The sequence below is a fragment of the Podarcis melisellensis genome (assembly GCF_964234715.1).
Source record: "Podarcis melisellensis genome assembly, chromosome: 6".
NCBI lineage: Eukaryota > Metazoa > Chordata > Lepidosauria > Squamata > Lacertidae > Podarcis > Podarcis melisellensis.
Window position 1 is genome coordinate 82,660,857 of NC_138538.1, and position 26,001 is coordinate 82,686,857.

The 26,001-nt window shown below is 41.0% G+C and overlaps 2 protein-coding genes across 2 annotated transcripts in view; one reads left to right on the forward strand and one right to left on the reverse strand.

The window, feature by feature from the left end:
- The window catches only part of GLRX2 (glutaredoxin 2), a 183,418-nt gene that overhangs the window by 52,379 nt on the left and 105,038 nt on the right, over positions 1-26,001 (forward strand). The window lies entirely within an intron of this gene.
- Positions 15,580-26,001, reverse strand: part of CDC73 (cell division cycle 73) — a 107,307-nt gene continuing 96,885 nt past the window's right edge. The window contains exons 14-17 of the mRNA XM_081914908.1: positions 24,134-24,295; positions 22,344-22,444; positions 18,555-18,696; positions 15,580-17,047 (exon numbers count right to left, since the gene is read on the reverse strand). Of these exons, the coding sequence (XP_081771034.1) occupies positions 17,011-17,047; positions 18,555-18,696; positions 22,344-22,444; positions 24,134-24,295 (442 nt within the window). The 3' untranslated portion in view covers positions 15,580-17,010. The remainder of the gene's footprint in view (positions 17,048-18,554; positions 18,697-22,343; positions 22,445-24,133; positions 24,296-26,001) is intronic.

Consider the following 26,001-nt stretch of genomic DNA (forward strand, 5'->3'; position numbering starts at 1 on the left):
GGGCACAAGGAGAAGGGGACGACAGAGGATGAGATGGTTGGACAGTGTTCTTGAAGCTACCAACATGAGTTTGACCAAACTGCGGGAGGCAGTGGAAGACAGGAGTGCCTGGCATGCTCTGGTCCATGGGGCAAGAAGAGTCGGACACGACTAAACAACAACAAACAAACATTTTGTGAATCTAATGGGAGAAGAAACTATTTTTTAAAAAAACAACTTTCTTATTTAGCACTGAATCGTCAGTTCCGTTGCTACCCCCAATGGCGGCCTCATTTCCTGTCACGGTGTTTCCTGAGTCTCAGATGGAAGCAAGTGTTTAATGTGTGAAGTAGGAATTGGAATCTAGCACAAAGACTGGTCAGTTTTGTTGTTACCACGTCCAATGGTGGCTTCATTTCCCTTCCTGGTGATTTTCTTGAGTCGAAATGAGAGTACCCCTAAACATTTTTTGGGGGGGCGGAGCACTGCCCAGACCTGTTCTAGATTAACATCAACACACTTCCCCTCCTTAGCTCCTTTTAAACATTCTACCTAAGATGATTATTGGCCATCTTTAAATGAGTTGCTACATTTGGCTCATTTCTGTTTTGCTGCTCAAGAAGCAGTTTGCTAATTTAATGCACACAAGAATCAGCAGAGTTGTTTTGAACTTGGAACCCAACATCTGGACTGTGATATTTAAGATTTCCAGTGGTTTAAGGATTGCAAAACAGCTCCTAACCACTTTAGAAACCAAAATGAGTGGCTATTCTCAAAGGAGGCGAACAGATGGGAGAGTCTGAAAATCTGTACCTCCTTTCAGTCATTTAGGATAGAAGGAAAGGAATAAATGAATTTTGTTTTAATCCATCGTGTTTGTGCAAACAGTAATCCCTAAACCCAGTTGCTAGAACACAGCCTGTTTACCCCTTGATACAGGGAGGGATCATTCCATCTGCTGGACATACTAATACATACTGGTCTTATATAATCCAGGCTTGCCTATAGTCATCCAGGCCCAATTTAAGGTCTTGATGTTAACATTTAACATCAGTGGCACTTGAACAAATATCCGTGCAGCATTTACTTTGGAGCCACAGTCAACTTACAAAGCTGAATTGTAATGCACAACTGATTTATTGAAAAGTAACTATGGAATGCCCCCTAGACCAAAATGGGATTTCAATTAGATTGCCCTTGAGTAAATAGTTTGTGGAATACTGTCTTAATATATTCCAATTTCAGGGGGTGGGGGAGAGAAAATATGCTCCCAACAGAAGTAGGATGATTATTACCAGATGCGCAACCATTACTTTCATTAATTGGTTCAATAGAAGAATTAACAGACACCAACCAAACTCAGCAGAAGGCAATGACTAGAAAGAGACTGATATTCCAAATAACACTGTGTTATCAATTAAGCACTTTATGAGTTCCACTATTGCACAAGTAAGGCAATTACGACAAATGCTATTTAAGAAATGCCGCATTAATCCACTTTTCCCTTGAAAGGGCTATTCTGTGGGACAACTCTTTTTGAAATTAATTTTTTTAAAATGATAATTTCGCAAAGATGTTGGGGGAGATATTACAAACATTCCCTTCAAGATTGTTTTTGCTGTTTAATCATAGATCTCTACGACTTTGCTAAATGGCAATTAGTGGGAGACAGGCGACTAAGAAACGTGATTGCTGGTTGCTGGCAGAGAATATTGGTTTGACCATAACTGGAATTATGCCGTTAAACAAAGCAATGCTAAACTGTGGGAATAGGGTTGAATCCGGAATGTTGCATAAGAAGAAAACTTGCAAAACAGCTGGCCATAAAAGTAACAAAAGATTTAAAGAAACTGTGGCATGCTGAGCAAGAATGACTAGCCCCTGCCTCGCCCCACAAGTAGCAAGACAGTACCACTAGGGGTGGGGGCTCTGTGGCCAGATGGTATTGGACTCCAATTCCCATCAGCCTCAGCCAGCATAGCCATTGATCAGTGATGATGGGATATGTAGTCAAACACCTGAAATGTCTGCCCACTCCTGGTCTACACAGACAACAATCTCCCCCCAGCTTCTCAGGCAGGGGCATTTTCCGGGTCCACTAACTGAAACCTTTTTACCTAGAGAGGCCTTCTGTGGGCTACGGACCCTCCCCAATAAGAGAGTTTGGCAGTGCAGCCACAGCACTGTCACGACATAAGAATGTATCTCACACAAATCAGATTTTTCTATCCCAGAGGACACAGTTATGACCAAAGTTACATATGATCGAAAGGAAGGCAGACGTAAAAATTCACAGAAAGTAGCAAATATTTATACTCAAAAAGTCTTATTTTTCAAATTTCAACTGAAGAAGCCATGTCAAATGATTGTTGTTTATATAAAAAAAATATCAGAAAACAAACCTATAAATAAAAGTACACACCACAGGAATTAACACAAAGCATCTGAACCTCAACAGGAAAGCATACTAATTTGTTTGAAGGCAAAATGCACCCTCCTTCTGGGGTGTATGTCAATGGTTTTAATGGATCCAAAATTTATTCAGAATCACGCAAGGGTCTTATACCTACTCAGTGGGAATTCTGACTGACTTTCTTTGAAAAGCAGAACTTCTCACTCGACCACCCAGCCCCATATCACAAACTGCTTTTGAAAGGTAGCCTCATTGGGTGCTGTTAGAGCAGGTCTGAGGAACTTGCAGCCCTCTAGATGTTGCTGGATGACAACTTCCATTGCCCCTGGCCATTGGGCATGCTGGCTGGGGCTGATGGGCTCCAGAGTCCGGTCAATTTCCCCACCCCTTCCCCTGTGCTAGAGAAAAGCAGGCCCTGAGCCCAACTAGGCTTCAAACTAGGTTTGCCACTGTTCCTTGGAATCCAGAGCAAATACTATATTCCATGCCCTGAACCCCTGGCCTACCTGGGTCAGCAAGTCAGCAGACCAAGTCTGAAGTTCAAAGTCCGACAGTTGATCCACACAAACAAAGTCCAAAGTCCGAAGGTCAGGAAACAAGGTTCAGGGTCAACCCAAGAGGCCAAGTCCAAAGATAAGCAGTCAGGATACAATCCGGAGTCAAACCTGAAGCCCGGCCCTGGGCAGCTCCAGCAGCATTCAAGTCAAGCCCCATTGGCACTTGAGCAGACACAGCACCTCAGCTCTGCTTCCCAGCTCTGTGTGCTGATTGCAGCATCTGAGCTTGATGAGGAAAATGACCCTCACCTGTTCCAGCCTACTCCAGGTGAGGATTCACACCCCTCCTCCCAGAGCTAGCAATCTCCACCTGGCCAGCCAGGGAGCTGGGCTGTGGGCCCAAGCCTGCCTCAACCTCCTAATGTGCCACACCTACACCTCAGAGCCCATGTTTGTGGAAACAGGGGCCCTCTGGCTCTTGGGCACCGACCCCCATCCCCTCGTCAACCTGTGAGTACTGTTGTGGAGGGTGGGGTTCTCCTCTCTCCCCCAGATTTTTTCTATGAGCTTGTGAAGTTGAAGTTGTTGTGCAATGATTCTTCAACATCATCCTCATGTTGTGCGGGTGCCTGATTATTGTCTTCCAAAGCAACTACTCTATTCCCAACTTAAAAATGGAAAGAGGTTTAAAGACTGTCTCAGGGCAAATCTAAAAAAATGTAGCATAAACACCGACGACAACTGGGAAACACTGGCCTGTGAGTGCTCCAGTTGGAGAACAGCCTTTACCAAAGGTGTCATGGGCTTTGAAGACAAACTCAGGACGCAAGGGAAAAATGTGCTAAGAGGAAGGCACGTTTGGCAAACCCTCACCATGATCAACTCCCGCCAGGAATCCTATGTTCCCACTGTGGAAGGACATTGGCCTCCACAATCACTTACAGACTCACTTTTAAGACCGTGTTTATGGAAGACAATCTTACTCAGCTATGAGTGATCGCCAAAGGAGGAGGAGGAGGAGCACTTCATACCCACAGTCCAAAGCACATGTTGGAGACTCCACCTTCCCTATCCAGACATTTTCCCATCTTTGCCGCATTAAGCAGCTGGTCCCTTACCTTTCCCGTCCCGATCTGGCCACAGTGATCCATATGACGGTCACCTCCAGGCTTGACTACTGTAATACGCTCTATGGGGGGCTGCCCTTGAAGCTGTCCCAGAAACTCCAGCAGGTGCAGAATGCTGCAGTGAGGCTCCTCAAGGGGTTGCTGCCATGAGAGCATATTCACCTAGTGCTTTACCAGTTGCATTGGCTCCCAGTGGAGTATAGGGTCAGGTTCAAGGTGCTGGTTTTGACCTTTAAAGCCCTTTGTGGCTTAGGGCCCTCATATTTATGGGACAGCCTCTCCTGGTATGCCCCGCAGAGCACCTTAAGGTCCATGAATAACCATAGTTTAGAGGTCCCGGGCCCCAAGAAAGTCAGACTATCTTCCACCAGGGCCAGGGCCTTTTCAGTGATGGCTCCGACCTGGTGGAATGCTGTCTCATGAGACTAGGGCCCTACATGATTTAACCTCCTTTCATCAGGCCTGTAAGACAGAGCTATTCTGCCTGGCCTTTAATTTGAATTCAACCTGATCTTTTATTTCCCTTCCCTTCCCCCCTCCCCTTTTATGAAGAGGGAGACCCCACAGCTAATTCTCCCCTGGCCCCCTTGCTGGCTCACGCAGGACTAATTCAGCCAGCTAGCCCTGGTGACTATCTAATGCTTATTGGATGGATTCCCCCCAAATTGATTTTTGAACTTTGAATTTTATTGTTATTCATGCTTTTATACTGTATTTTATGCTGCTTTTATGTTGTATTACAATTAAGTGTTTTAAATTTGCTGTTAGCTGCCCTGAGCCTGGTTTACTGAACTAGGAAGGATGGGGTATAATTTAAAAAATCATTTATTATTTATTTATAAACAATGCACTGGATTTGCAAGAATTCGTGCTTTCCATGCTGGAGAAAGGATACCTTATCTGATTACCTTTAACATTCGGTGATCCATACACTGTAGTTATCTACTTAATATTGTGTTGCTTATATACTTCAGTCCAGTGCTTTGCAAGTAGATGGTCCCAAGTTTCCGCTTTGGCATCTCCAGTTAAAAGGATCGGGCAGCAGGTGATAATGAAGAAATCCTGGAAAGCCACTTCCAGAAACGGTAGAAAGAAACTGGGCCAGATGAACCAAAGTCTGACCTGGCCTAAGGCAGCTCCCTGATGCTCAGAACAGACCTTAATGAGGCTCAAAGTTTCACGGAAACTTTAAAAGAGAAATGGCAAATGTCTTCAACCTGCTGTGGCTCTACTCTTCACATCCCAGCTATTCAGGGGCCAGGTCATGGACAATGAGGATACACCCTTAGGCCTTGTTCACATAGAATAGATTTCCTGCTGTTTGACTCACTGCCAAAATGTGCAACCTGACTCATCTGAAAAGCACAGCATACATGGAGATTTTAGGTGCTATTTTATGAACGGTGGTTTGCTGTTCTAGCCAGCAAAAGAGGAGTGTGTGTGTGTGTGTGTGTGTGTGTGTGTGTGAGAGAGAGAGAGAGAGAGAGAGAGAGAGAGAGAGAGAGAGAGAGCTGGCTGTTACAGCTCAATGTTTACTTAGATGTAAGGGACAAGGGTGGCGCTGTGGGTTAAACCACAGAGCCTAGGACTTGCCGATCAGAAGGTTGGCGGTTCGAATCCCCGCAATGGGGTGAGCTCCCGTTGCTCGGTCCCTGCTCCTGCCAACCTAGCAGTTTGAAAGCATGTCAAAGTGCAAGTAGATAAATAGGTACCGCTCCGGAGGAAAGGTAAACGGCATTTCCAGAAGCGGCTTAGTCATGCTGGCCACATGACCCGGAAGCTGTATGCCGGCTCCCTCGGCCAATAAAGCGAGATGAGCACCGCAACCCCAGAGTCGGCCACAACTGGACCTAATGGTCAGGGGTCCCTTTACCTTTTAAGTCACAATTACTCCATGAGGCTCTCTCACAAGGGAGAGTGGGTAAGACTTCAGCCAAGAGTTTGGGCTTAAGCAGGCACTGGTCAAGGGCTCCAGGCCTCTGCAATACCCCTCACCACTTTTTGAGATGGTGACTATCATTGTGGTATATTGCATGGTGTGTGAAGATGCATCTTTTTCCTACTCAGCCTTGAATTTGTTGCCATTTATCCTCACTGTGGGCCTTCAGCTGTAGGACTCTGGAAGAGAAAGTTCCCCTCTCTCCGTACTAGTTCCCTACTAAACATTTTTCAACTGCCCCAAGCAAGTTATCCCTTCCTTGAAGTTAAGATGGTCAGGTTCCTTGTTTTGTTGTCCTTTTTCTCTGTAGCTTCTCCAGCTGTTACCATATCCATTTTGAACTTGGGTGATCAGAGAGCAGCCTGGGCAAAATAGTCACAGGTAGGGTACAGCTATGTAGTTGCTCAGATGCCTCTGGTTCACTTGAATCAACATGACCATTGTCATATTGATTCATCACTGGAACGTTGGGACACCTTTGCACGTTCTTATTCGGTTCCTGTATGAGTTTTTTCAAAGTATTTGATCTTCTACGGCACGTTATAAGCTGCGTAAAAGGCTTCCCTCCTTGCCTTGAACCCCTGATCCAATCTAAGTTGACTGCCATAAGTGGGGTCTCAGTCTCCTTGTAACACATTACAACCCATTTAGAAGGCATCAGTGGGAAATTAGTCAAATCAGCTTAGATCTACGGTGCATTCAGAGTGACAGCGGGATTTGTATTTTAGTCCACAGCTCTGGTAATGCAGGTTAATCGTCTGCTTGAAAAGCCACTTATTGTTTTAGAATAACAGAAGTCAAATGGGAGAGGGAGCAATTGTCCTCCTTAAAATCCCATGTGACAGACCTAAACTAATCCAATATAATTTCATTGTGTCTCATGGAATCACAACCTTCCCCCAGGATTTGCTAAGGTTACTAATTTAGGGCTTATGCTAGTGTTTCATTGGAACAAACTGGACTCTTACAACTGAGGTTTAAGCCTTGCATCAGTTGCTCTGATTGATTCATGCCTAAAATGCAGATTGAAATTTTAGGTGTTTTTTAAGTTAAAAATAAAGACAAAGAATTAATTTTATTGCATTACATATTTTAATGTATTTGTATTCAATACATATCCCACCTGTTAATCATAGGGATTCACAAAACAACTAACAAAATTGTTGTATCAGGTGGGCTCTACCCAAAATACAATTATGCCATAATAAAACATGTGAGTCTTCAAGATGCCAATAGACTTGTTTGAAGAAAACTGTGATGATAACATAACTGATTTCAAGGAGAATGGAGATCGCCGTTTTGTTTTTGCACTGCAATTTTTTTTGTACTAATTAGCACATGAATTGAGGACTCGTAAAATTTATCCACCACAGTGAGTTAACTTAGGATGTAAATTGAAATATAACTGAAGCTTCCATCAGAACAAGTGCTGGATTTGGAATGGGGAGAGCTCAGCTCAAATCTCTGATTGGGCAGGGACCTTTTTTTAATCACAGGGCTGTTATGAGGATAAAATGGGATAGCAGTATCTATCCCAGTATCTGTGTGTAGCTGGCTTGTGCTGTTAGCTGCTCAGCTGAGACACCAGCTCATAAGATCTATGGCAACGTTCTCCATTGTACTGTGGAGATCTAGCCTACAACAAATGACCCTTCAGTACCAGAATCTCAGCTTCTCTTCAGCTGCAATATGGTGTGGTCAAGACACATCTTTCCAGGCATCTTGCAAGTCACCGTGTGAATCAGTCCTAAAAGGTAATTCACACGACCCAACTGGCTGTCAAGGAGCTGTCAAGTGAGCCCAGCTCAACCACAGGGAATGGAAGCACGGGAGGCAGGGAATGCAATTAGCCTTTTTATTAGCAACACAGAGGAGTCCTCTAGTTTGCCTTAATCCAGCTGAGATAGGGGGCCACCAGGGGGCGCATTGGAAAATGGCCGACAATAACATCTCTCCGACCCACACAAGGTAATTAAGAGGCTGATATGGGAGTATGCAGCCTCCCTTGCCCCCCAAGGGAATGGGGGGCACTGCCTGGCCTGCTGTGTCCATAATTCACCCCCTGATTCAAAAGAAGAGGGAAGCACGCTTGGCAAATCCACACCGTGATCAACTCGCACCTGGAAACCAATGTGGAAGGATGTGTGGATCCAGAATTGGCCTCCACAGTCACTTACGGACTCATTGTTCAAACCGTGTTTATGGAAGACAATCTTACTCAGCTACGGATGATTGCCAAAAAAAGAAGATTGCAAGACTCTGCTGGCACACTGAACACATTGACACTTGGGGCTATGGACGATTGTGCAGTTCAACTAGTGGCAACATTTGATGCATGCATGCATTAGGAAGCATTGACAGGAATAAATAATTCCCTTTGTTACTGATGTTCATGCCGTGAGAGTGCCATTGCTTAGGTAGCCAAAACAGCACCACCCACACACAAGAGGAGCTGTCAGCAGGCTTGGGGAAACTTGTTTGCAGAAGTTAAAAAAAAAAAAACACTTTTAAAGGAGAGATGTTTTCACTCAAACTTACTTGGCCTACTGTAGTATCGCCCTAAACAGACCAATGAGCGCCAGGGAAAAAAGAATGGAGTGACTGGAATTATGAGCACCAGCACTCTGGCTTTTTGTTGTAGGTCCCAAAGGTTTTTAAAGCTGCACACAGAAGTACGCATGAACTGTGGCTGTTGCTTGCAATGAACGAAAGAGAAAAGGGCTACTTTCATCCCACTGTTCCCTGTTAATTACATGTGCATAACATCCTGTAAAATAGTAATATTAAACACAGAACTCAAGAGTCTGAAAGTAGTGTCTCTTGGCATTTCAGATAATGGGAAAACTTGCCTACCCATTCCATAACCTTCAGTCCCAAAGCACTGTGAAATAACTACAAAGTTAGCTGAAATAAAGCCATTGCCTCAAGCTACTGTGAACATACATAGCTTCTTTGATGCTCCCAGTACCCCCTTATTCCATTTTTCTTTTTATAGCTCAGTGGGAACCTGCATCTCAGCTTCTCGCTCCTTTGTGTTGCTGCAGATTTTGAAATGGATCTTTAGGGTTTGGGGATAAACTGATCTCTGAGTTGTGCTGAAAATTCCAGCAGATTATCAAAGATGGGACTAAAGAATGCTGGCAACTGATTGATCAGCCATTGTCTCAGGCACAATGCAGTCCCAATAAAACATTATGTAAGCGCCACTGGTGCCCTCTCATTGAAATTATGTGGATTTTACTCCAAATTCTTTGGCCCACTTTTTATAAAAACGTTCAAGTGCCATTGTGAAATTACAATTACACTGTGAGCGGAGTCTTTTGGTGTATCACACAAAACCACACTCATACCCTTGTCCAAAAAGCACGTAAAACAAACATAATATGGGCTGACCAACTTTGTGTTTTCATTCACTGTTCTACGCTTTCTTAATGCTCTGGCTTCTTGACTAATTTCTATTGGCTCTCTAGCTGCCTTGAGTGCCACGGGCAAAAAGATTGGAGATAAATTGTAATACAGATATTTTGGCCCTGATATATACATTGGATTCCCAGCCTCCTAGTACACAATATCAAATCACAACAGTATTTCCATTATTTGTGTCTCCCCTACATGAATACTAAAAGCAACAACATAAATCAGTCATTGACGTTCCCACAGTTCCACCTTAAATGCGTCTTTACATGTATTCAGCCATCTTGCTGAATCCATTATTTCCATCTGCACCCATCACATGTTCTTTCTCTCCTTTCACTTTTCTGCTCTACTGATTCATAGCTACTATGTCCTCTACTCTTCAGCCAATCCTTGAGGATTGTCAAAAGTGGTAGCAGGCCTGGCTGGTCCCATGTGAAACATGACCGCATGAACTTTCCTTTCATTTTGATGAAAGGAAAACAAACCTGCATGTTAGAAACCAGTTTCTCACTTGGATCTGACACACAGTTCAAAAGATGGTTCTGGATGTTCATCTGATGTGCAAGAAATGAAATTAAATGAATGAAACTTTATTTGCGTCAGCCATCGGCCGTAGCAGCAAAAGAACATGGTGATACACACAGAACAAAATAAAAAAATCGATTGTATAAAACATAGTTTAGGGTCCTGAATCAGCAGTCAAATAGTGGACCTTATTCTGATTGCCCCAGCTAGAAACCTTGCAACCTTTGCTGTCATCTGCTCCTCTTGATCTGCTAGGAGGAAAGACACTGTGGCAGTGGTTGGGCGACCCAGAATGGACAATAAAAGAGGGGGGATAATCTCGTTCCTCAGGTCTTTATAAAGAGTGCAAGCCAGAAGGACATGTACCACCGATTCGGAGCTGCCATCTCCGCAGGGACATAAGCGTTTTTCATGTGGAATCTGTTGGAATCGTCCCTCAAGTACAGCTGAGAGCAATACATTCAATCTTGCGAGTGTAAAAGCGCGTCTATATTTTGGAATTGCTAGGTTATACAGATAGGGTGCCAGAGAATCAAAGTGGGAAGATGGAAAATGGTCATACCATGGGCAAAATTTCCTTATTGTGGCCAAGTTATTGATGCTCAGTATCATTTAGGTGTTGACAAAATAGACTGTTTGCTTTACTATAACCCATAGTGAGTAGCTGTTGTGGGGATAAACCACAAGAGTGAAGTTTTTGATAGATGTGCAAGGATTTATTCATTCTTGAGAAAACCATGGGGTTGTTTTTTTTATTTATAAAAATGTCCAGTTTCCTTCCCTGAAGCATGTTAGTAAAATTTATCTCAAACCTATTAAAATTTTGATTATTATATGCTGTAGCAGCTTGGGGTGAGCCAAAAACATTATATGAAATTCCCCATTGCTTTCAGCAGATTCTCAAGGAATTGCAAAAACAGGCTTAAAAATGGATAAGCAATAATCAGAAACAAAGCACATTTTAATGTCTGAACACATAATATTTATGTCTATTTCCCATTCCTCCCAAAAAAGGCAGTTACATTTGAGAATTAAAATATATTAAGGATGCTGATCACAGTCTAGCCAAATTTACTCACTTTTAAGTTGGCTTGGTTTAAATTTATAGGTAAAAGTACACTTTGCATTTGAGATTGACCCTTAAATGTGGACCCATCATGCGCAATTGTCTCAACTATAGCTGTTGAATGGTAGTCATTGCTGTAACATTGACAGGGACGCGGACTTATAAAAAATATTGGGGGGGCCCGGGAAAGCTCATGAATAATAAATAAGCTCATGAATATGCAAATAAAGTGGCGCCGCCTCCTCGTGATCAGCTCCAAAGGAAATTGGGTGGAGCTTTTGCTCGGGAGGGAGGGCAGGAGGCATGCAGCCCGCCCCTCCCTGTGCATTTTGGGCTGGGGGAGGGGCGGCGATGGCGCTCTGCTGGAGGGGCGCCGGAGATTATTGGGGGGGCGGAGCCCCCCCAAACGAATTTTTGAGGGGGCTCGGGCCCCCTCAAGCCCCATGGAGTCGGCACCTATGAACATTGATATGTAAATTTAAGACTTTCCGGCTTAAGGTTGGTTTCCACTGTTGAAAATGCTGCTTGTATATTATGATTCCAGTCTTGAGACCATTAAGTCATGGGCAAGATCCATCACAATCACTGAAACAACCATGACCGACAAGTGGACAATAGTGGCCATCCTGGACATAGGGAACATAACACATCTGCCTGTTGAATCTATACACATTTGGGTGGGGTTAGTGCCTAGATGGCAGATCACCCAGGAACCCTATGCACATTGCCTTGAGTTCCATAAGGGAAGAAAGGCAGAATATAAATGTACTAAATAAAATACCTGGATAAACAGGTCATCATTAGAAAGGGCTAACTTTATCTTGGATGACTGGTCCAAGATGGAACATCATATTGTAGAGAAGGGGCAAAGTTCAGTGGTAGGGCATATCCTTTGCTCACAGAAGATTCCAAGTTCAACGGCCAAAATCTAGAATTAAATTATCACCCTGAGACTTTAGAGAACTTGTCCCTGTCAAAGTGGACAGTACTTGGGTCAGGTGGACCCATAACCAACTCTATATTTATCTTATTTTCCAGCTCCGAAAGAAGCACGCGGGGGGTGGGAGAAATTACGAGATGAAAATTAAACGTAGGAGTAGCAATATCCTACATGGAAATTTATATATTACTTCATCATTCATTCGTGGATTAAAATACCTTCCAGTAGTTAAGATTATTGTTTGGGTATGTGCTCATTTGTAAGCATTATTATAATGGCTTGTGCTTTATGAAGGATGAATCCAAGTTAACTTGGAATCACTGCTTGCCAGCAGATACCAGCATGGGTTCTGCTTCACTAAGCACATCCCATTTCATAGGAGTTTATATTGCTCATCAGAGAGGAGCAAGCTACATGGGAGGCCTGCATTATGGAGATGACAAACGCCATGTGAAATTACCAGGATCATGCTGGTGAAATTCCGCCCCGTATTTCCAGGTGATCTCTCTGCGTTCCTTGAGCGATCTAGAAACGTTGACAAGGTCTTCGGGCAAGAGGAAGACTGTAACAGAGCTCAATGGCTTAGGCAAAATTCTAATAATCAAGGATGGAGGTATTCTAACGACCCTGCAATGTTCATTATAAGGCTATTCGAACAGCCAGAATTTGACATCCACAGAATCAGATTTACATGGTATATTGCACCATTGACAATTGCCGGCAGCATGCCGGGCGAACTTTAACCTGCTAGGCCAACAATTCCTCCAGGCGGGAGTGTTTAATTTTTCATGAACACATTGCTTTAATAAAGTGCTTGGCATTAGTTATAGCTCCTGAATGAAAATGAGCACAGCTCTGCAACATTAAATTTTAAAATCACCATCTAAGCCATTAATTTTGGCCAGCTTCTGTTTTGTATATAGAGTGTTCGCAAGCACTACCAAGTGAAGGCATATTTCACTGGGCAGGAGACTGAGAAGCTGTACCAATAAAATTGTTTCACAGCCTCCACGGAGAACAAGTGGCATGTTTTATGCATCAACTGAAAACAAACGTCAAAAACAAAGCGGACATAAACCATCTACCTGCTGTCAATTGCATCATCCTTGATCCCATGTTAAACAGTCCTTCTGGACTTATAGCACTCGTCACATATGGCTCTACAACCCTGGTTAAGAAATGAAGAGAGGTGTGTTGTCCTAAAACTTCTTTGGTTTTGAGATCTCCCCTTGCTTGTTTCTTTGCAATGTAGCATTTGAACAGACTCAGAAAAAATAGTAAATCCTTATCAAGGTAGGATCTTCTGTGCCCCCACATTTTGAAGATTTGGATTCATATGTACAGAAAGCAAAGTTTACTTTCATTCAAGATGATGTGGACTTGTGACCCTCCTCTGACATGCTTGAAATGTCTATACATGTATTAGAAATGTAAGGATGTCATCACACTGCAGTTTGCTTGTCAACATACAGGTGGCGCTGTGAACTACAGCGTGGCAGCAAACTAGGCTCTCAAGAGTTCCTGGTCTATTACAGCAGTGCCAGAGGGTCAGCAGGTGGATGAGCTAGTGCAAACTTGGAACCTCCAGCTGTTTTGGGACTACAATTCCCATCATCCCTGACCACTGGCCTGTTAGCTAGGGGTGATGGGAGCTGTAGTCCCAAAACAGCTGGAGGGCCAAGTTTAGCCATCACTGGGCTAGTGGGTCAGGCAAGTAAGTAGACAGCAGCCCAAATGAGGTCTAAGGGGAGGGAGCTGGGGCAAGGAGTAAGGGGAGGCAGTGGTTTTTGGTGACGGGTGGTGGTGAGTCAAGTGAGCAGGGGCATAGCCCCTAGTACTACATACATACAGTGTGTGTGTGTGTGTGTGTGTGTGTGTGTACACACAATGTATATATACATATACGTACACCCTGATCAGTATGGACCTTTATGTCCCCAATTTTATATCCTGCAACTGAGGTTGCGTTTCGTTATATTCTTTAAGGAACATAGAGGGAAGTTCAAACCAGCTTTTCTCATTTTAAAGTTGTGTTCTACAACAGCTGGAAACTGTTAGGAATATCCTAGTACAGAAGCTGTGATCTCCTGTACTATAATCACCACAAGCAAAGAGGTAAGGTCAATGCTGTGTCTAACCCCCACACAGTTCTCCTGTTCTGCTAGTTAACCTATGCTTGATGACTTCACAATTATTTTGCATAACCTATTCTGCATTTTCACATTTTGTAGGTTATGTCTTCTGTTCTGCTTCTCAAGGAGAGGGGCAAGGAATTATACAAAGCACCAATAGCCTAGTGGAAACATCTTTAAGCAACTCCTCAGACTTCAGATATCGTATCAGGCATTGATCACACACAATCAAACACAACTCTGTAACCATACGTGTTAGAAATATGCTTTTTTAAAAAAAGGTTGAGACTTCTAAACTTCTGTAGACTTGTGGCACACATATAGCATTGAATAAGGGCACATTGTACTCCACCAGAGGTACCACAGGTTAAGTTGACTAAAACCAGATCCAGAAATTTCTAGTTCAAACCGAACAGGGATTCAAAAGGCAGTAAGGAGTCAAAGACTGGGTTGAGATAGACTCATTGAGCTTGCTGCCTTCTTAAGTGTTCAACCAGTTGTTATAGCATTACACACTAAGGCTGTATACCCAACATATTTTATCAACACATTTGAAGCAGCTTAATCTGGGATAGCTCAGTCAGTAGTTTGTTCAGAGTTGCTGGGTATAATAACTCTGTGAGGGATAAACTACAGTGCTCAGAATTCTTAGAGGGGAGGAAATGCTGGCAGGAAGTATAATCGGAGGGGATTGTCTCACTCCCCAGGATAAATTCTCTAATAGAGTTTACTTCTTGCCAGTGAAGAGATGGGCACAGACAATCCATATCATGGAACACATTCACCCCTATAGGAGAATAATGTGATCTAAAGACAGCAGAGACCCAGGTTCAAATCTCTGCTGAGCTAGGAAGCTCACTGGGAGACCTTGGGCAAGTCTAAGCCCAACTTAGGGTTGATGTAAATTTAAAATGGGGGGGGGGGAGCCACACACTCATTTTGATCATGTGATTCTTACATTGCATTGCCTTTCCAATGAAGTTTCTATTTCAAGGTAATCTGTGTTCCAAAAATGTGACAGTGTTACAATCACAATTCTACAAACTTATAAAATCTCCAAATTGTATGGTTCTTTTTTCATAAGTAAAAAAGAAAAAGAAAAATACAGAGTGTACAAACAACAGTTTTAATTGCACCCCGTCGTTTAGGTTTAAGAGCAGCTCTGGCTCTTCATAGTGCTGAATAAAAGTGCTGGAAAAGTCAGTGTTATGAGTGATTTCTGAAACCCCATTTTATTTTAAAAACACATTCCATTCCTGATTTAGTTCATCTAGTTCTATTGTGATATTCTTTCAAAAATACTACCATTGCGAATTCTTAACATCACTAAAAAAAGCACTGAAAGGCTGAAAAATTGATACTTGCTCTAACTACAACAAAATAGAAGTCACAGTCTCCGTATATTAGAAATAAATATGAAAAGTATTCAGAAAGTCATTTAGATCTCAACTGCATCTTAAGAAGGAGATAGTAAGAAAAGCCTTAACAGTTCATTAGAAAACAATATACAAAGAACCAGTCGGAAAATGAAATAAGAGCAAAACTAAGGAAGAATATGGAGAATATTTTACTTCTGTCAGACCTCAGACACTCAGCATAAAAACATGGTTCTGGATTTGAAAAACAGAAATACGTAGTTTCTTCATCTCAAAAAATCCAAATGTTGAAGGATCATTTTTCATGTCCACTGGTATGCAGCATTCAGCAACTATATTATAAAATACAGTCTCACAGAAATATCAGTATTTTCTTGCCTCTCCTTTGCTCAATCCTGATCAAGCAAACAGGTTCTTTGGTTACTGAAAAGTTTCTATCTCATGTGAATGCTGAAAAACTGGTTTAACCAGCAATAATTGGAATTTGGGTGACTTTGAACTTCTTATGGCACTGAGACTGGGTTCCTACATTACTCCGGCAGAGTGGGATGCCATTCCTTTGCACATCCCCATGATATTGAGAAAAGCCCTGGACCGGTGGGAAGAATCTGCACTGCATCTCCTCGCTTATGCCAGCACTGAACTTTGAAAAACGGGATCCCCCCGCGTGGCTTGCTAGGTTTCCCATACTGCCAAGGTAATTTAAGAACAAAGTCTAACGAAAAAAATGGTACTGGAATTCAAAGAACTGGTTCTATTATTCTATTTTGCCAACTCAGATTTTAAAAATCCCAGATGCCCTGAAACTCTTGTGTGTGTAGAGTTTTATATACACCTCCATGTGAGGATTATGCACATGCAATTTTAAATTAGGGAATTTGCAAGGAGGGTGTTTAAAATTCAAATGTATTCGTAATTACTCTTTTTACAGTTTTGGTAAACTATCATCATAACAAAAGAAGCCAGTTTGGATTTATTCATCCCTTTTCCAAAGTCTGAAAGAATATACAGTACATATACAGAATGACAATTTGATTCATCTAAAGCAGTCTTCACTTTGCTCAGTTCCTAGAGTTCTTTAGACTAGAAGGTAATACCAATCAAATCAAAAGGTTTTCCACAAGTGAAACGATAAAGCAAAGAACCAAGAACTATGCTCAGAAGCGAAGTGGTTTAGAACATCTACCTCTATATCTATATATACATACACACACAAGTTCGTAACCTTTCATGAAAATCACCCTATATCCTATTGATGAACAGAAATGTTATTGTAAAAATGTTGCTAGTTTAACAAAATGGAGAAGAAATGGCTTGCTATCAAAATATACATTTGAATTGCAGGCTAGAAGGTTTATGCTATTAAAAAATAGTTTTAAGCAAAATCCCTTGCTTGTAATGACGACTGGCTGCGGGCTTGTCATTGCAACATGATGATCCAACAAGGTCTTATAAAAAGATTGAACAATGACTCCCTTCTTTATCTGTATAATGTTCTTGACAAATGCGGGCAAGGAGAACTCCTTCCTCTCTGTAGACCAGAGCAGTTTTCAAAGTTCTCAATCCAAAGTTTGAGAAAACAAAATGGCAGTCAAGAATTCAGAATCTCAAGTGGGATTTGTGTTTTACCATGTACCTGAAATGTAAAGAAAAATCACCATTATAGAATCTTGCAGCAGCTGCATAAATATGGAAATTTAGGCATGCATTCTCTCTCTTGCAAAAGTGATGTTAACAACCCAAGATGTAAGAAACTAAGCTAAGGAAAATGGTAAGGCAATAAATTGTTTCCCCCCTCCTTTTGCATTTGTAACTAGCTATCATCTAGTAGCACCTTAAAGACCAACTAAGTTAGTTCTTGGTATGAGCTTTCGTGTGCATGCACACTTCTTCAGATACACTTCTTGTATCTGAAGAAGTGTGCATGCACACGAAAGCTCATACCAAGAACTAACTTAGTTGGTCTTTAAGGTGCTACTGGAAGGAATTTTTTTTGTTTTGACTATGGCAGACCAACACGGCTACCTATCTGTAACTAGCTATCATCTGTTCCAATTGCCCCCCCACATCATCTGAATGATACAGATGTGGTGTGTCAACAACATACAACAACTAATTCTCCATCAATATATTTTTAAAGTAAATCTTTCACTACTCTGATTGACAGACTGAAAATGGACTTCAGTGATAAATCGGAGGAGGGCAGATGACATAAACTGAAATAGTACTTGCAGAGTATTTATTTATTTAAAACGTTATTATCAGAAGCTCTTCAGTCAAAGCTCTGAGTGGCTTACAAAATAATATACAATACAATCCAGCGACGACAGATTTAGCAGGCAGTTAAAAATCTAGAGTAAAATGGAAACAAAACTAAAAAGCATGGGCAATTTTTTTTTTTAAAAAAAATGTTTGCCTGCCACGGAAAAGAAATACAGATGGAATTCAACAAAATTCTATAGAAAGGGAGTTCCATAAACAGGTTGCTACAATGGAAAAGACCTTGTCTCTAATCACAACCCGCATTACTTTAGATGATGGGGGACCCTGAAATATGCCCTCTTAATGACAGGGCAAGTTCATTCAATAGTCCTTCAGGTATTCTGGTCCCAAGCCATTAAAGGTTAAAAGGTGCTTTGAAATGGTTTGGTACCTGCGTGTCTTTTCCAAACTGGTGTAATCGACTGCATATGACCGATTCCAGATAATCAAACTGCTGTATCTTTGCTCTAAATGTTTTACATCCCTAGATAAAATGCTAAAAAACATGTAGCTTTGCATTTGTTACCTTATGTTTGGATGTAAATAACTGGGGGGGGGGGGGAGAGGAGGTAAGAGCTCACTTTGAGCCAGATCTCTCAAAATGGAGGATATAGTGCAAGGGGAGACATTTGTTAAGCCGTAGAAACTCTTTATGAGCTGCTATTGGTACAGGTTGGAGAGCAGGGTATTAGAGAAGTGAGCAGGAATCCCAATCAGTATAGATGCTCTTGTGTATTGCTAATTAATATGTAATTTGCAACAGTGCAGCAAACTGGCCTTATGTGGTGGGTATTTGACTATTGTTTTTAATAGCTTGCCAGTTTCAACAGATGGCTTTTATTTAAAAATATAAATGCATTCCCCACCCCGACTGATATTACCTGTCCAATGTTTCCCAGAAACGCAGGAACACTGGTCTGTCCAAGTGCCGTTTGTGGTAACTGAGCTCTAACAGTGTCACGTCCCATTTCTGGACATTTGGATCTAGACGGACTTCATCGTATTTAAGATGGAAAGCTTTAACTATGAAAGAAAGGAACGAGGAAAAAAAGATACCGCAATTAAAATAACTCTTAACACCCAAACTCATTTTGGATGACTGCGATTCTGAAACAGAAGACACAACAAGACCAGTGTGTAGGGATATCACTGTACACGCAGCTAGGCTTCATTTCTGTGATCCACCTAGGAGCTTAAGATGGAAACTATGGTGCCCTTGTGAACTAGCCCTAATGCCCAACTTCCGTGTCACGAGTTTTTAGAAGAATACTCTGGTTTCTGTCCTTATTCTAAGGAGCTGTTCCAATATAATGGCTTGCATTTTTGTTAGGCTCACAATCCAGCCAAATAAAGGTTAATTGAAACACATTTTAATGAATATTTTAATGACTAAATATCAAATATGAAAAAATAGTATTTCTGAAGCTGGACACACAGTTTCTTGGTTTTTGGATACATATATGTGTGGAACCAGGCATCATCTTAGAAGCAGCATTCCCTCCTATGTGACGTAAAAGGGAAATGAAACCTTTAAAAGGCTACTGGCTACATGCAGTTTTTATAAGGGCGTGTAATAAAAATGACATAGATTTAGCTGACCAATTAATTGGAGGCCCCCTTTTAGTCCATTGTAATTTTTTTTTTTACTGATTAATTCAACCGATTCAGAATCAGTTTACAATTCTTCCTATTTGCTGTTGGTCAATGACAAATTTTTGGATAAAAGCTAAGGCTTGACTCCACACTGCGGTTGCCCGTTGAAGCGGGGACACATTGCCTGATTCCTACTTCTCATTGCATCCTCTGAAAATCTGCTGGGGGGGGGAGGGCATTCTGGAATAGTAAGGGGGAGATGCAGGGGATAAGCAAAAATATTCTCCTCTACTACATGAAAAGTTGGATGGTAACATTTGGAGCTAGCCCATAACTTTGGTGTTTCAGAGTACTTTGACAGAAGTGTGTCCCCCCATCACCAAAAAATGAAAACAAAACAAAACACATCAGCCCCGGAGACCACCAATTTGGAAATATTTTTAAAAGTGTATTTAGCTTCCATGTTACATAAAGTTTTGTTGTTTTTCCTCAGGCTAAAGGAATTTGCTTCATGAGTATTGCTGTGGGGTATGTGTGCCAGATAAGTTGTAGAAATGATATGCTGTTGTCAGCGGTCTCTGAGGCAGAAGTACAGCAAGGTGAATGGGACAATTATCCTGGATAAGAAGTCAGTGTGCTCATGTTTTGTTTCCAAAGAGGCTGTTTCAGTCATCCAGGTCCACTTTAAAAAAAATGGAAGCACTGCATTAAAACATGCCCTCTGAAGATCTCAACAAAGTCTCGATTTCAGATGTCACAACACTACATTAGAGTGGCACTTAAATATATTACCTCTGTAATATGAGTCGTAACCACATGGCAGAGTTTGTAAAGTGATAGCCCCACCATAGCAAATCACTCACGAACTTAATCTTAAGATCACCATATCGAACCATGGAAATCTTTATCTAATTGCTTCTATATTTTACACACAACACACACACAAAATGCATAGGACTTGCAACCAGTATTACAAATTGCCTGAAGGTGGAATTTCTTCCATTAAAACTTTTTTGGTATCAACAAAAAATCCTTTAAGTACATCAACTTTATGTATCTAGGACATCTTCTAGAATTTATAATAAAAATATTATTATCATACTATGTTATACCAACCTTTCCTTTTAAAAGAAGTACACGAAGTATATCAAGGATATATGCATTTACAAAGAAATCTATGAATGTCAAACAGATCCTTTGAGTTAGGAGCAAAATGTATTGAACAAGAATCAATCCACTAAAAGTGACCTTCAAGTTCAATAGACTTGCATTAACATGTGATTGCAAGTAGACCTTTAAAATGACATTCAGATAAAATATTCATATTGGTTAAAATGCCAAAATACGGAACTCTGCACTGAAAATATCTACTTCCATACAGACATCTCTGAAATGAAAGGATAAAAGAAATTATTCTCGACAAAAGCAATTGGTATATGGTCCAAAAATAAACAAATTATTTCACAAGAGGTCAAGTGCTGTAGCCTGGAAAACATAGGATAAAGAGAGTACTATTTTAAGCTTTGTCCAAGTGACACTTTATAGGATTTCAGCCAGCATAAAGTGTTATTGTGAGATACTGAGAAATAGTCTGATGTGCTCTATCTAGATGGGAGTCTAATCCCGGATTTGCATGATACATTTAGACTTTTTCTTGGATTTTACAGCAATCAGCTTTCAATTTATTTATTTATCCGAACTTTCAATCTACAGCAAACAATTCTAAATCTCTGTTAATCTTCCTTGTGGAAGAAAGCCAGTTTCCTCGTGGAAGAACTTTGAGCTTCTCTGCATGTATGAAAGTCAGGAGCGATGAGCTTCATTTAAATCCTAATGCTTCCCAGAGTACCATTATGTCCCAGCAATTTTGATTTTCGCAACAACTTGAGTGTATATGGTGGAAGATGGAAGTTCGGCAGAACTGGATTGTTGCATTGTTTTTCAATGATGCAAGTGTGCTGGCTAAGGGGCATAGTTCTAATCTAAAGTAACGGATGGGAAGCTGCAATACTAAGAAGTTCAGCTGCAAGTGATTAATGGAATATATGCCTGACTATTCTATGTCAGGAAGTTTTAGTAGGCAGGGTTGCAAACATTTCTCCCTGGCAACATCCCCCCTCCCTGGCAATATAGATGAAAATGGATCCTTGGATGCTCATGCGTAGGTCCAGATTTTTCAGTGTATGTGCACACTGTTGCAGGCGAGATGAACAGTTCTGAAGATTAAAGAGAGATTTAAGCTGTGCTGTGGCAGAAGCAATTGTTTGTATTGAGTTACAGATGAGAAAAGAAGCTCAAAAGTCTACCATTCCCATGCAGAGCTAAGGAGCAGAAATCTGGAGCAGTTTGCAGAAGAGGAGGCACACCTGCTATCATGATACTGAGACGCTTCTCAACCGTAAATTCCATCAAAACAATATAAAAATATTAGAAATCCACAGCCCAAGGTAATTCAAATCAATATGTGAATTTCAGCTCCCATCCCATCCTGTAGCTGCCTTCAGACGCCATTGTCTCCTTTGACTTGCAAAGACAGAATGCCATAGTGACACTAGAAGCAACAAATGGGGGAACTCTCTTGTGAAGATCTATCCATCACTTCATTAAGCCCTTGCTTCCCTCAATTCCTCCTCAGTACTTTTCCAAAAACCCTTCTCAACAACTTTGGCTTATCCTCCCCAAAAAAGCTCAACAAATCTGGTCAATCTAATGGGTAGATCACTGCCAGTTTTTTTTATAGTGGGAGTAGATCACAGTCTCTTGGAAGCTGGATGGGCTTGGCCTATACTATTCCTTCTTCCCTCGTCTCTAGGGTCCCTGCCATGTTGCTTCCCTACACTCTGGTCCTCTTTCTAGATTTCAGCTTGACCTTATGTGAATCCCAGCAAAAATTCATCATTCGTTCAGAGAAGCTTGACAGCAAACTAGTTCCCTCAGCAAATGATGCTCTGTGCTACCAAACCAGCCTTGCTGATCAGTGTCAGATGAGTTAACGCCTCCATCAAAATAATACAAGGTTGATAATTCATAATTAAAACAGGTGGCAGAGAATTAGCTGGCTGAAAATGAAGGCTTACTTTTTGCAAAAATATCAACAGGTGATCCATCAGGTAGCAACCATGGCCAGCCTTTGAACTGCCAAGCAGGACCTTGTACAAACACAGCCACAACACGATCCCTAAAAAGAGAAAGATGAGAACAAGGAATACCACAATGTTCAGCTGAAAAATGTTTTTTACTTCCAAAAACAAGTGTTCCAAAAGCTAAGAATTTATTCACATAAAGTTTTCTCCACTGCATAAGAACTTCAAACTGTTCACGTCTTGTGGATATCTGATCCCGGTCTTATTAAATGTATTTAGGCATTGAACTAATGTCTGGAAATCTTCAACAACAAAGCTAATCAGGAACATGGACTGCACATGTAATCTCTCTCTCTCTCTCTTAGTTGGAAAGAGTTTATTGTTGTTCCTTAAGATGGGAAATAGTTCCAGTGGAGAATTATTTGAATTTATTTATGCATTTTCACAGACTTAATATACACATATTGCAGTTTCTTTTGTTAATCTCATATCAAAAGACTTCCACCCTCCCATGGTTCCTTATTTATTCATTTTTTTGCTGCATATCCTTTTAATACAGTGGTACCTCGGTTGTCGAACATAATCTGTTCTGGAAGACCATTTGACTTCTGAAACTTTCGACAACAGAGGAGCAAAGGGCAGTTGGCAAAGTCAATGAAGAAAAAAAGGATAAAATGCAGCAGAAGCCGTTCAACTTCTGAGGCGCATTCAAAAACGGAAGCAATTACTTCTGGGTTTTCTGCTTTCAGCTTCCGAAACACTCAAAAAACCGAGGTACCACTGTACCACCCAAATCATTCTAGATTTTTATCATACTGTTTTTAACTCCTGCTCATATTTCTAACCCTTGTTGTATCTCTTTAAATGCTCACCAAAAAGCTCCCACTCTTCCTGTATCATGTAATCTTAATCCATACTGAGCCATGACCTGGACAGGTCAACATGAGCACAGAAAAAGGAGAATTTGGAAGCAGGGAGAAAAAGGTCATGAGAATCTCTCTTTTGCATTCCCCCAAGAGAGTTGATAGTTTTGTTTGCAGTTTGGGAAAAAGAAACATACTTTCTGCTAATCACATTAGAAGTGACCCACTGTCATAATGCTCTTTTCATGGAAAAAAAAACAATGGCCATTGTGGATTTTGTAGACCCAGACAACTATGGAACATTGCAATTTAAGATGACCAATAACTCAGTGCTCTCTTCATGAGTGTCCCGAAGGAACACTCTTAGTAACAAATTATCATTATCATCATCATCATCATCATCATCATCATTACCCCACCCATCAAACACTAAAAACTTCTGTAAACAGGCCTGCCTTCTGATGTCTTCTAAAAGTCAGATATTTGTTTATTTCTTTGACATCTGATGGGAGGGCATTCCACAGGGCGAGTGCCACTACTGAAAAGACCCTTTGCCTGGTTCCCTGTAACCTCCCTTCTTGCAGTGAGGGAACTGCCAGAAGGCCCTCGGAGCTGGACTTCAGTGTTCAGGCTGAACGATGGGGTTGGAGACGCTCCTTCAGGTATACTGGGCTGAGGGTGTGTAGGGCTTTTAAGGTTAGCACCAACAATTTGAATTGTGCTTGGGAACGTGGTGTGGTTGTGTCCATTTGACACAGCCATGTTAGCAATCAAATATCCAATGAGAAGGTATGATGCCAGAATGGTTATTTCCAGAAATGAAAGTAAGTGGACAGTACTTGGCTTCAAGGGGGCTGTATCCTAGCTCTATTGTCAGCAGTAGGGAAACAGCAACAGCAAGAAAACTTCACCCTCCCTTACCAATCTTGAGGCATAAGTTTTAGAGGCTGATCAACCACACGATACGGTACTGTAACACTGACTGTAGTTCCACCAGGCTGCATCTGGTCTTTCCTTCTCTGTATTAAAGTTTCATTTTCTCGCTGGCAACCTTGCTTTTTCTTTTCATCTGATGGCACAAACCTTAAATATAAGCACGGCGAGAAAATAAACAGACTGGGACTAATTGATTTGGTGCAGTCAAGGTAAAGCAGACATTACGTAGTCAAGAGATTAATCAGAAATTGGACAGAATCACGGGGAATCACTGAACAATACAAGCTAACAGAGCCTCTAAATTGATCAAAATAATTTCAGAAAATCTCTAGACTACTCCAAAAAATAGAGACATGCATGCTATTTAAATGGATATTTTACACCACAATTGGTGTCACTAGAAATAAATTACAGATGGATAGGTGTGTTAGTCAATGCCTGAAAAGTAACAAAAAGTCCTATGGCACCTTATATACCAACAAATTTATCGGAGCATAAGCTTATGTGAGCCAGATCTCGCTTTGTCAGATGTGGGTGGGCTGTGGTCCACAAAGATTTATGCCACAATAAATTTGTTAGTTTGTAACATTTCACAGGATTCAGTTTTTATTAAAGACAAGGATGACTTGGCAGTCTTGCAAAAAAGCCTACATGCCTAGGAGCCTAATCTTACAGCTCATTTTGGCTGCAAGGATGTACCGTATCAACTGCTAGATGTATCTCAGAAGAGAAGAAATCAAACTCTTGAATCAATTAATTTACATATATTCAAATTCATTAACCCCACAGCCACCAAAGTAGCAACAATGGAACAAGGAGGAACTTTTCCCAGTTATTTGAACATTTCATGACATGTTTAGATGCATGGAAGATAATGTTCAGTAGTGCCATGGAAGGTAAACTTGAGTAGAAGAAGGAATCTGAATTAGACGAATCCAGAGAGGTTTTCATGACAGCAACTCATTAGGAGCATAAATATGGTGAAAAAGAAATGGTTAGACAGCTCATTGCCAAATGCCAATACGTACATTTTAGGTTCTAGCAATATAAACAACTGAACACAAACACCATATCTAAACAATGCATTTATTGAATTTCCTTGCTTTCAGAAGCAATAAATAGTTTCTTCTTAGAAATGGTCAATAGCAGTACAATTACTGACCAATTACTTCCTTTTTGCGCTAGCGATCAAGACAATCTCTCGCTTTTAAATTGAACACAGAAAGTGCACTATTAATATTCACATACTGATCTCCTTTGCATTAAGGGGGGAAAAGTTTATTGAAGGTTAACACTTATGATGCCTTAAACCTGGCTCTTTGACAAGATCCCTGGAGAAACATGACGTATTAAGGAAAATATGAACTCCAGATCTGCTATTTATGAGTACCTTTTCAATAAGAAGCAAACAAAATAACTTACTTTTATTATCTCAAGAAAATAAATCCATAAATAATGGCAATTTTGCCTGTCTATTTATCTGTCCATTCATCCATCTCTCCACACACACACACACCCCTTTCTTCATTGTAAGATCTCAGGGCAGTTTACAGAATAAAGATGAGAGTGAGCTAAGTGTGTGTGTTTTTTCTAAACCCCAATCAAATTAGTTTTGTCCGCCTACAAATTCTAGTAACTCTTATTATCGCTGGAATTAAGTTTCTAGGAGGACAAATACAATAAAATGCAAATCAGAAGTAAGTTTCTGAAAAATAATAACAATAATTTTATTTTATTAATTAAGGTGCCAAAGCACAATTTCAACATTTTTGTGTGTGCACACTAGAAAACATGGCATCTGAACATTAGCTGACCCACATTTTTAATTACTTTCAACTTAGCAGCATTTCCTT